The 12,338-nt window shown below is 54.1% G+C and overlaps 1 protein-coding gene across 2 annotated transcripts in view; it reads right to left on the minus strand.

Moving 5' to 3' along the window:
• ELL (elongation factor for RNA polymerase II) overlaps positions 1-12,338 on the minus strand; it is a 75,104-nt gene that overhangs the window by 49,095 nt on the left and 13,671 nt on the right. Inside the window, exon 1 of one of the 2 annotated variants that reach the window (XM_042978597.1) lies at positions 5,425-8,568. The exons of the other annotated variant lie outside the window; for it this stretch is intronic. Within the exon in view, the coding sequence (XP_042834531.1) occupies positions 5,425-5,481 (57 nt within the window). The 5' untranslated portion in view covers positions 5,482-8,568. Of the gene's footprint in view, positions 1-5,424; positions 8,569-12,338 lie in introns of those variants that run through there. 2 annotated transcript variants of the gene reach the window in all.

Raw genomic sequence — 12,338 nt, forward strand, 5'->3', positions numbered from 1 at the left:
GGGATCCATGTCCAGAAAAGACTAAGGCCCCTGTCCGTGATTCGCTGACTTAACAGGACCTGCCCCAACTGAGGTTCAGCCATGGATGGCTTCACTGGGAAGGTACTTATGAAGTCAACTGGAGTTTAGAAAAAAAAAATTTTATATATATATACATACATATATATATACGTATATATATGTATATATATATATGTATGTATATATATATATATGTATATATATATCAGCTTCACTAATCTGCTGTTTCTAAACCATACTCCTCACCACAGAAAGTCAGTCAGTGAGCACTCACCAGATAAGCCATGTAAAGTGCCAGCTCAGGCAAGGAACATCAGTGCCCCAACCTCTACACCAGTGCTAATGGGGGAATGACACCCCCAGTGTTTCCTGGTGCCACAGGGCTGGGGGCTGGGGGCTCCATGCAGCAGGGAACACATGGACAAGTTCAAGAGCATTTGGTTCAAGTTACTAAAAATGCCATTAATTATATCATGAACACAGGTGCACCTGGGCACAAGACGTCACACGAGTGAAAGGACACCTAGACGTAATGCCTCCCCCCCAACCCCAGGCCCTGTTGGGAGCCCCTGCCTACCCCCTACCTGGCCTTTCTTGAACCTCCCCTTCTTACTCCTGGCACCTTTCCCCAGCATGTGGCCACCTCCCACAGGTTTCTAGGTTGGCACAAACTCTGCTCCCTGGAGTGGCTGTCCCTCCTGTCCTGCCTGCAGCCCCTGGCAGGGAGCACCTACGCACTGCCCTCAGCTCAACCTCCATTAGCACACCAGGCCGTGAGAGGCCCTGCCCAAACTCAGGTACTCTGCAGTGTGAAAGCACATCATTCTCTTCACCCCTGGGTCCCACCAAGTCCTGACCAGAGGGAGCCCAGGTATCTTGTAAACTCAGTGACCTACTTATAAACTCAGCAATCATTCAGCAAGGAGCATGACAGCTTCTGATTGCCAACCCCGAGCATTTTGACCAAATGAGGTGCTACTTTGCATGGCCATTTGGGCCTAAAGCACACAGGTGCCTCCGTGCCCTCTCTGCCCAAGGTGTCCCTAGACCCTTCAATGACCAAAGGAGGGAGGTGACAACAGGCAGAAGCCAAAGCTGGGGAAGGCAGCTTGGAGCAGAGAGCAGGGCTCTGAGTGGAGCGGTCAGGCCACACACCCAGTCCCCTGCTCTCCTATCCTCGTGGCCTTGGACAAATGAGCAAGCTTCCTTGAGCCTTGGTCTCCCCTTCTGGAAAACAGGACCGTGAAGACCAACTGGCTAGGCTGAGAGGACCCCAGGAAAGGCTGGGACAAGTATGTGCCCCACCCCCAACCTCATGATTCCTCTTGCTAAGACCCCCTTCTGGCCCCCAAAATGAAAAGTGTGGCTCTGAGCACCTCCCAGAGCAGGCCGGGCCATGCGGTGACCTCACCGCGCTGCTGCCCCTGATCCAGTGTGGTTTCTAACACCAACAGGGACAAGCAGAGGCAAGCACGGCTGCCTTCATATACTGCATCAAGACCAGACCACTAGGATAACCGAGAAGGAAAGTGAGGGCTTACACCAATCAAGGCAAAGCATTTCTACAAGCCCAGGGATTTCTCCGAGAAATTAAAAAGGGAAAAGGCAGGAGACAGGGAGAGGTGGCTGAGAGACCGGAATGACCAGAAGGGGCCACTGTCACCAGAGCTGCCTACCAGGCCGTGCTGGGAAGCTCTGCCATGCACCTTCCAGAGAAGACCCTCTCTGTACCACGGCTCCACAGAGCCTGCCCTGGGCTCCAGGCAGCATAATGACACTTTGTCCCTCCCAAGACAGAGACTGCTGGCCAGAGAGGGCTGGGCACCCCTAAACACACAGCATGGGGCCTTCATCTTGGGTGGAAAACAGAGATCATTAAATGGGAGCAAGATGCCCCACTCAGGAGGATGGAATGACATCAACGTGGCTCTTCTATTTTTCCATCTCTAACCTACCTGGGTGACCCGATGGGGAGGGCAGGCAGGACAGCCACAGAGGTGCCCCAGAACAAGGGAAGAGGGACTCAACTCAGACCCACCGGGTTCCCACGCAGACACTTACAGGTACCACCCAAGCCAAACATGTGACATCAACGAGCCAAGACAGCTCATCGTCGTGAGCGTGTGACATGTGGTGTGTCTGAGGCGAGGGGAGCTACGTGTAAGCCCCTGGGGGCACAGTGGGTCCCTGCCTTATCCAGAAACCTTCTCAGCCTGCAGGAGGGGCTCACGCGTGGACTCCGAGACGATGCTGGCCAAAATGCCGAATGAGGCGGGAGCCTCCCAGAGCATTTTGCGATCTCCGTGCACAACGGAGGTTGAGCAACCACCGAGCTCAGGAACCAGCAGCACACACCCCAAGGGGTGCCCTGGGAAAGTGCCACTGTGACCATGCAGTTGTTCACAGGGTCAGGCCAGCCCAGCCCAGACCTGGCTACAAGCCACGCCAGAGCATTTCCTGGACTCAAAAAGAAACAAGAGCAAGTCAGACGCAAGAAACAACTTACTAGAAAGGTAGTTTGGGTAGGAGGAACAGCAAGGCAAGCCCCAGTGGCTGGAGGAGCAGAGTGGCCTCTCACTGCGGTGTAATATCAAGTGTTCCGAGGGAGCAAACGTCACATCCGTGACAAGAAACAGCTAGAAGGAAAGATCAAGCCTTCCTACTCGTCAAAATAAGGTCACTGTAATCGTTTCATTTCAGGCCTGAAATTAAATTTTGGGAGCAGCTCATGATGTGCACCATCACGAAAGCAGAACCTGGCAGGACTCCAGAGCCACCGCCTCCACTGGAGAAGGGCCAGAAGGTCTACTTAGGAAAGGAAAACGGAACCGTCTTGCTGGTCAAGACGCGTGTATCAGCGGTGAGACTGCGTGGCCCAAACCCTTTCCGGACTTCTAGGCTAGGGACCCGCAACTGACCCGGACAAGAGGTCTGGTTAACTCCGGAGGCCCTTTAACAGCCCCCTCAGGGCCTGAGGCCAGCACCATGCTGCCCACCGTACTGGTGAGCAAATGTCACACAGCCAGGGGCCTGGGTGACAAAGAACTCAAGATGGAACTCACGGATGAGGCGGGAACTGACAAAGTAAAAGGCACTAGCCACCCCCCCCCCCGCCCCCCCGGGTCCTGAGCTCCCTCTTCCACACCACCCCTGGCCGCTCAAACCCAACCCAGGGCTGGAGGGAGAGGGCCCGACCTCCCTTGAAAGCTGAGGCAGTGCCTGAAGGCGTCATATCCTTTCCTTACAGGAGATCTAGATCTGAGCAGCGCACCTGCCCCGCGTCCACATCAATCAACCAGTCCTAGCAGGGACAGGGAACCAAGGGCTCATGAGCAGGAATGATCACTAGGCCACCGGCAGCTACTGGGAATTGAAAGCGAAACTGTCTCAGTGCCCAGAAGCTGAGATCAGAAGATTCACTTCTGCTTCAGGATCTGCCATTTAAAAGCTGTGTGACCTGAGTAAGGTACTTAACCTCTCTGGCTTGGTCTCACAGGGCTGGTGATCTGACTCACGAGGCTGCTGAGACAAGGTATCAAACAGCACAAACCAGCTCTGCCACACACATGGCCTCCAGCTCCCACTTCCAAGTTTAAAGCATTGCAACATTCTTTGGGGAAGGGAAAAAAAAAAAAAAAAAAAAGGCCAAGAAACAAAAAACCACCCTGACAAAAGTAAGGGGGCAAGGCCACTAGGGTCAGGGAGACCACCCTTCACCGGCCAGGTAACCTCAGGTGGTGATGGACATCATGCCTGCGCTAATCAGTTTTCTCATCTGTGAAATGAGAATGACCCCATTCTTGACTTTCATGGGCTGCAGTCAGAACCTGGCAAGTTTACACCCTCAGCCTTGAGAGGCAATGCAGACACAACAACGGCCACGTGACCTCACTGCATCGGTTCTCCTGCCAGGTCAGAGGGGACGAGGGCTGAGCAAAAGGACACCGGACGGCCAATGGGACCGACCCTGACAGAGGGAGGGCCCCTTCCCCCCAAACACAGACAGCCATCAGAACCACAGAACCCGGGGCGTCTGGGTGGCTCAGTCAGTTGAGCACCTGACCGCAGCTCCGGTCATGATCTCGTGTCTCGTGGGTTCAAGTCCCACCATCAGGCTCTACGCTGACAGCTTGGAGCCTCTGCTGCAGATTCTGTGTCTCCTCTCTCTCTGCTCCTCTCAAAAATAACAAAACAAAAACAAAAACAAACAAAAACAGTGGCACCTGGGGGCTCAGTGGGTTAAGTGTCTGACTTTGGCTCAGGTCACGATCTCACTGCTTGTGGGTGGGTTGGAGCCCCATGTCGGGTTCTGTGCCGACAGCTTAGAGCCTGGAGCCTGCTTCGGATTCTGTGTCTCCCTCTCTGCCCCGTCTCCACTTGCTGACTCAAAAATATAAACGTTAAAAGTAAATAAATAGGGGCACCTGGGTGGCTCAGTCGGTTAAGCGTCCGACTTCGGCTCAGGTCATGATCTCGCGGTCCGTGAGTTCGAGCCCCACGTCGGGCTCTGTGCTGACTGCTCAGAGCCCGGAGCCTGTTTCAGATTCTGTGTCTCCCTCTCTCTGATCCTCCCCCATTCATGCTCTGTCTCTCTCTGTCTCCAAAATAAATAAACGTTAAAAAAATAAATAATTTTTTTTTAAAACCACCCCCTTTTAAATAAATAAATAAATAGATAGATAGATAAATAGATAAATAAATAAATAAAACAAACCATGGGGCGCCTGGGTGGCTCAGTTGGTTAAGCATCCAACTTCGGCTCAGGTCATGATCTCACTGTTGGTGAGTTTGAGCCCCACATTGGGCTCTGTACTAACAACTCAGAGCCTGGAGCCTGCTTTAGATTCTGTGTCTCCCTCTCTCTCTGTCCCCCACCTCGTGCTCTGCCCCTGTCTCTCAAAAATAAACATTAAGGGGCGCCTGGGTGGCTCAGTCGGTTAAGCGGCCGACTTCGGCTCAGGTCATGATCTCATGGTCCGTGAGTTCGAGCCCTGCGTCGGGCTCTGTGCTGACAGCTCAGAGCCTGGAGCCTGTTTCAGATTCTGTGTCTCCCTCTCTCTGACCCTCCCCCATTCATGCTCTGTCTCTCTCTGTCTCAAAAAAAAATAAATAAATGTTAAAAAAAAATTTTTTTTTAAATAAAAAAATAAACATTAAAATTTTTTTAAATAAATAAAAACAAATTTAAAAAAACACAGAACCTTTCCCAAAACTGCATCAACAACTTCAAACAATATTCAGCAAAGTAACAACAAGCAATTAATAAGTGGTCATTTAAGTAAAACAGGACTACTGGCCATGCTCACGTTCCCACATCTGTCATGTATGTGGTAGGTATACCACAATGACTCTGGTGCATGTTAAACATTTGAGTGAACCCCTGAGATGATGCTGAGAACTCACCGTGTGGATGTCTGTCGTGTATTCCTTTAACAGCTGCCCCACCAACCCTCCAGTCATGACTTTGAAATCCTGCACACCGAATCTGGTGTTCTCCAAGCAGGACCTGTTGGCACCTTCCTCCTTTGACTACCTCCCCTGACAAAGGCAGAAATGGGAAGTGCCCTTGCAGGAGGAAGGGACAGAGGGACAGAGGAGGAACCATGGGCTTCCTTCAAGGAAGCAGTTGTGTGTCAGTGCTGACAGTGTACCCTTGTCCCTGCAGAGGTCAGCATGGCACAGGTGCCCTTACCTCTTGACGAGCCCTTTGCTCTGCCCCAGGGACAGGAAGCACTTCATGTGGCCCCGCACACAGTGGCCCTCACTGGCTATCCCTGCTTCCAAGAGTCACCTGCTGTGAGTCTGAATGTGACATGTGTATGAACGGACTTTGGGAATCATCGGGGCCATCCAGAATTTGTTAGTATTTTCCAATTCACAGATGTTGCTTTAGCTTTTTCACTAATGTGTCACTGAGACAAGCTGAAGTAAACACAAGACCCTGGAAGATAGCCTGAGAACACAGTCTGAGTGCTTCAAAGGCACCAGCCAGCTGGGTCCATGGTCATGCTCAAGAAAATGACAAATGGCTGGCTGGGTGCCAACTTCACACATTTAATTCACCAGAGCAGAACCTTGGAGTAAGCATCACTTATGGGGACCCGCCAGGACAACTTCCAGCCACCAACGGAGGCCAAAAGTCACAGCAGGAGAGATGATCTTGTTCCACGAGGAGCACGGTGGGTCCCACCTGGGAGAAGGAACAAACATGTGACGACGCCATCCTCACCCTCTGGACTGGCAGACAGCACTCAGCTGGCACCCAGAGAGAAAACCAGGATCAAGCCACACTGGAGAAATCCCAGTTAAAAGACCAGCCAATGGGAAACGGCAATGAACACAGCATAGACCGAAAAGATAGTTGCAAGTAGCTAAAACATGAGACACCATCAGGAAGACAAAAATGAGAGTGAGATAATCATTTTTGCCCAGCACCACCACAAAATTAGGAAGAATCAGATAATCTGGTGTGTAAGAGGAAGTGGGAAAGGCATGGTGGGGCCGGGGTGGGGGATGGAATAAGCACAACCCGCGGGGCAGCAGCTCAGAGCTGGGCCCTCCCCTGGGTTTGTATGGTCAGGCTGGGCCAGTGGCTCACGCCAGGGGCCACTTGTTCAGACGAGGATGGACAGGAGTCACGGGGTGGGACCCACGAGCCTCAACAGGATGTGCATGACGAGCACAATCCTGCAGGTCTGGCTGGTGCCCAAGAGCGGTCACAGCATGTAAAAGCAAAATAAAGTCGGAAGCCACTGATCCAGAAAAGGAAGGTCCAATCGAATCCACGGGCTCACAGCAAAGGCCTGGTGCGTGCGGCCCTCCCACACACACTCTGTCCTGGGGAGAGTCCTGGGCTCTGGGAATGTACCTCTCGATGGGTAAGAGAGTGGGGAGGCAGTGAGGGCCCTGATACTGGAGAGAAGACTTCCAAAGGAAGGCCCTCGGCAGTCAAGGAGGAGAGCACACCGGGGTCTGGACAACAGAGTTCCAGGTGCCCTGTGTGGGTGGTTTGGGCATGGGAGACACATGATCAGCAATCACTCACTGCCACTGTAAGCATCCCCCAGTGGCACCGAGTCGCACTGCTGCCCAGCTGGCCGAGACAAGGGGTTCATAATCGGCAGAAGGAGCCCTGTGTTAGGTCACCAAATGTCCCAGAGCTCTGTGGGATAAGAAGGCCCCAGGAGTGGCCCCTATCACTGTGGCTCAATATTCTCCACTAAGAGTGCATACTCTCAGTCCAGCCGGAGCTGAATGAGGGCTCTGGGACAGCAGGGGACCCTGGGAACAGGCACAGCCACCCGGGGGTGACGGGCCACAAGAACAGAGCACAGGCCCCGTGGCTGTGGGTAGAGAGAGGCTTCCGGGAGCCATGACCACAGAGCTATCTATGCTGACAGAGCACTTTCTATATGGGCCACGGGCAGGAGGAGATGGAGGGATCGCAGGTGAGTGGGGCGAGGGGCACAGGCCCCTGAGGAGGGAGAGGTGCTCTGACTACAGCCTTTGACCCAGGCAGAATGACCAGCAAGCAGCAGGCACCCACCTCGAGGTGTGCTGCAATGACAGTGCCATAGACAGGCAGCCAGAAGCCAGACCGAGCTGGCTTTAGTCAATCCTGCAAGCAAGGACCACCACCCCCGCCACCACAGAAAATCTGTGACCAGCCAAATTAGGAGCAAATGTTTAGAGTTGAAAGGTTAAATTGTCCCCACCGAGGACCTTCCGGTACCCTAAACATAGGAGCTCCCAAAAACCCCATCTTTGAAGGAAGACAAACCTTAGTGATGACATTTGCCACTTGTTAAATCAGAGTGCCAGGACATGGGGCATGCAGCACGGTCAGTGTTCTGTGAGGAAAACGGATGACCTTCATCTTTCTGCTTCTGAACCAACTTAGGGAAGAAGTTTTAGGCCCACAAATGCAGAATCCAAAAGCCCCTGCCTGGGGAAAGCACTCGGCAGCCTGGCAAGGTTTGCCAATGCCCAGGCACGAGTCTGGTCACTGGTAACAGATAGGCCAGGGCCCCAAGCAAATGGCCCTGAGGCTGCTGTCCACGGCACCCCCATCACAAGCAGGCTGCAGGGGCGGGGAGCACCCTGCAGGGGAAGGCACTGACTGCCCCGTGACCACACGAGGCCAAGAACTTGCCACTGGCCACCAGCTCCTGGGCAGAGTCAGGCCACACTGTAGGACTCCCTGGCCCCTACTCCTATCACCTACTTAATAAAGTGCCACTTTATACCTGGTTTTATTTGATAAAGAAGGGAAAAGGTAGCACGACAGGCCTAGGCCTACCACAGGGAAGGTGCTATGAGCCAGCCATTCCAGACTGTGTCCAACCAGACTGTCCAGCTGTGGGCCCATGCTGATGCTCCAGGCAGCTTCAGAGGTGCCTTTATGGTGCGCTCTGTGAGGGAACACCACCATCCTGGGCTAAGATCCGGGGCAACGCAAGCAAGAAGGACATGGAAGGGCTTGCTTTATGGAAAAGGAGTCTGGCAGAGCCAGAGAACAGCGAGTAAATCAGATATATAAGCATGGAGAGCCCCCCCCCCCCCCCAAGGAGTTACAGCCACCAGGCTAGGGATCTACCACGGGAGCCGAGCTGCCAGTATCCAGACCCGGTGCAAGACACCCGCCCTTGGAGCAACAGAGCAGACTGCGCAAGGCTAGAGTTAGACCGGGAGACCGCACAGGACCCGCGTCCCTCTTGACATGGTCCCACCACACGTTCATCTGATAACGGTTCACTATGCTCCTGTGTGCTACAGCAGCCCAGCTACGGCTGGGACAGAAGCAGGCAGACCTCTAGGGACATGCTGAATGCTGGAGGGCACACGGAGCGGGGACCCTCTGACCCGAGATGACAAAGGAAGGGGCAGGGTGTAGGGTCGGGAAGACATGGAGGTAAAGCATTCCAGGTGTGGGCACAGGGCACTGTGCCCTGAAGCCCAGAAGTGTGTGGTGCCCTGTGGTGCAGCATGCCCTGGCCACCCTCCCCATCCTCTCTGACCCGTCACCCTGACCGTGATGCTCAAGGAAGAGGTCCAGGCCGCTCCCTCAGCACATCCTCCCATGACTCCCCAGGGTATAGGCTCTTCCCCACCACCCGCCTGGGGCCCAGGAATGCCACTTTTCCTTCAGGTCCTGCCAAATATCCCTTCTCCAGGGACCTCTCCTGGCTGATAGGTAGGATTAAAGCCCATGGGACTATCCCTCTTCACTTGGAACCATCAATGCCCAGCACAGGGTCAAGCACTGGAGGACTATTTGCTTACCTTGCTGTTATACCTGGGACCTGGCTGCAGTCTCGCCAAAGTTAACACATTCTGGGCCATCAGATGCCTAGGTCTGACTGGGACCCCACATGTAGACATCCCACTCACTCACTCCCCACTGCCCAGGCTTCACCTGGCCTGGAGAGTCTGGGGAGCACTTGCCAGGTGGCCACAGCTCGTGGAAGGTATGCACAGACTGCTTTATTTCAGGCCCTGCATGATGGGTGCTCATCCGCTGTGCAGACAGGGCAGGCTGGCACAGGGGCTGAGGAAGGCTGGCCCCATAAGTGGGCACAGGACAGGAGGCTGGCTGCTCTGTTAAACAACCTGCCTGTATGGGCTGACTGTTGCCACTCGTGTTCTGTTTTTTTAAACACAATCTTCTGACTCTTTGGGTTACCAAAATCTCAGCATACATCCTGAGTGGAAATGATGACATGAGGCTCACTTTTCTAAATTTCCCCTAAATTTTCCATAGACTTCAGGATTCCTCCTGGACTCCGATGTAAAACTGCTATGCACATCTGATTTCTGCTGTGCTCATCTGTGGCTGGGGCAGGGAAAGGGGAAGCAGCTAGAGGCTCCAGAACCCTCAAGCCTGGAACCTGGCTTTCAGAACAGCAATGCTCATCTCCCCAGAACTGGCCAACTTGCAGAGCTCGGATTCTGGGCCTCCTGACGCCACCTGTCAAGCTTAAGGTGAGCTCAGCACCACCCACAGGATGAATCGATAGGTTAAAAAGTAACGAGAAACACTAGCCCCAACTTTAAACAAACAAAGCTTTCCAGGCTGCATCCTGGCTAAGGCCCAGCCTTGAGTGCGTGTGAGCTGTGTCCCCACTCCCCTCTCTAACACACCCTGCGGGGTTCTTCTGAGAAACGCTACTGACTCCAGAAACCATCCACTGTGGGAAGCCTTCCACAGTCACCACTGAGTCCTGCCACCAACTTGTCAATAGGTCCTGGGGACTCACACAGACCCTGTAGCCTTGAGCAGCCAAGGAGTCGGTTGGCCAGGAGTCTATGATGCCTGTAACCCAGGAGACCCTCCACCCAGAGTTCCAATGGAGTGGCAAACTCCTGACTTTCCAAGACACCTCAGGCCTTAATTATTCTCCTGGATGGCTGGGGCTATGGCATGGACAGCCAGCCCCTTCTCCCCTGCTCCTCCCAGCCCCGTGTCCTGCTCTGAACTTGGCAGCCACCCAACCATATCAATATCAGTGAAGGTTTGGAAGCAATACAAGCTGTCCCCCACCCTGGCCATCGGCTGTTCAAGGGACAGCAGCTCAGATAGCCAGAACCTGTATCCAGGCCCACGGGGCACGCACATGAACGCCAGGCAGGGGCAACATCCTGGGTCTGCAGCCTGATTCAGCCCCAATCGGGCCAATATGAGGTATCCTGTTCCACCGCCCCAGGCCTGGGCCTTGCATCCCGCATCCTCCAGTGACCTCCCTGCAACACCCCCAAGCTCGTCCGCCCTGAGCTTCACAACAGCAGAGGGACGCCCACACCTGCAACACGTGGTGTGCTTGCTCTTAAATAGCTGAGCCCCAGGAATAGCACCAAGAACCCCAAGAAGAGAACACAGAGGTGGTACCACATCTATTCAGACCAGCCACTCACCGAAGCTGAGCTGTGCCTAGCAGATCCCACACTTGGCAATCAATTCCTGTCACCCGAAAGCATCTGGACTCAATGAATTTACACAAGAGACCAAGACAAGAAAGAGGAGAGGCAGGTCACAGGAGCCACGTGAAGATCCCAGAACAAAGCGCGATTAGAGCCACTGTTCCAGGTGGGGCACAGACCCCGGTGAGTTGCCCTCCATCCCTGAGGAGAAAGCGGTCCAGCATCAGCCCAACTTCTGCTGACAGCCTGGGAGCCTTGCCCTGCATACTTGGGCACCAGTGAAACCCATTCGCTGGCCACATTCTCACAGCCCAGGTTCATGGTGGTGGGGGAGCAGGGGCGGTGGGGGGAAGGAGAGGGTCTTAACCTCATCTGCTCAGAGACAGGACCTTCCCCACAGAGATACTAGCCAGCAGAGCCAAAGGCAGGAAGGACCGGGGGCCACATAGCATCAATCCTACACTCTAGGCCAAAACCCGTCTAAGAATCCTTAACACAGCTCCACTTCCTGTCAGGAGGAACTGGCACAGATCACTGGGTCATGTGGCTCTGTGCACAAGGCTCCCCACCAGCAGGACCCTGTGCACAGGTAAGGGAGCCAGCCAGGCCTCGTCCCGACGCCAGAGCAAGCTGGAGACACGCTGAACACAGGCGACCAGTGCTGGCTGTCCTCATCCCACTTGCCAGATGCACTGAGAGCTGAGCACATCTCGCTGGAACAAGCAGACATCTGTGAGCGTCCAACACCAAAAATAGTGTGACCAGGGGAGGAAGGAACACACTCTTCTAGCTGTGACCTGCCTCTGCCTCACATATCTCCCTGCAGTCTCTCCACACTGGGATGTTCCCCACACGATCCTGCCCTCGGGTCTCCCCACCGCACAGCACCTCTGCCCAGCCCTGCAGCAGTTCAACAGTCCCACCGATTCTGAAAAAGGAGAGACGACACTGAAAGATAAGAGCAAGATCATGCCATTTCTACTGACAGAAGCCAAGAACCCAGATACCTCAGGCCCTTGGCAGAGAGGCCTGACTGCCCTTCTCCAAGTCGTTTTGGTTTTTTTTAATGTTTATTTTTGAGAGAGAGAGAGACAGAGCATGAGTGGGGGAGGGGCAGAGAGAGAGGGAGACACAGAATCCGAAGCAGGCTCCAGACTCCGAGCTGTCAGCACAGAGCCTGGCATGGGGCTCGAACTCACAAACCATGAGATCCTGACCTGAGCCGGAGTCGGATGCTCAACCGACTGAGCCACCTGGGCACCCCCCTTCTCCAGGTCGTTAGGGCTGCTGGCACCTAATTCAGAATCCATCTATAGATGATACTCATTCTGAGCTGAGAAAGCTCTGGAAGATTCACTGAGCACCCCCCCCCCCCCCCCCCGCCTGTGGAAAGCTCACTC

This window comes from Panthera tigris, chromosome A2 (genome assembly GCF_018350195.1).
Source record: "Panthera tigris isolate Pti1 chromosome A2, P.tigris_Pti1_mat1.1, whole genome shotgun sequence".
In the NCBI taxonomy this organism is placed as follows: domain Eukaryota; kingdom Metazoa; phylum Chordata; class Mammalia; order Carnivora; family Felidae; genus Panthera; species Panthera tigris.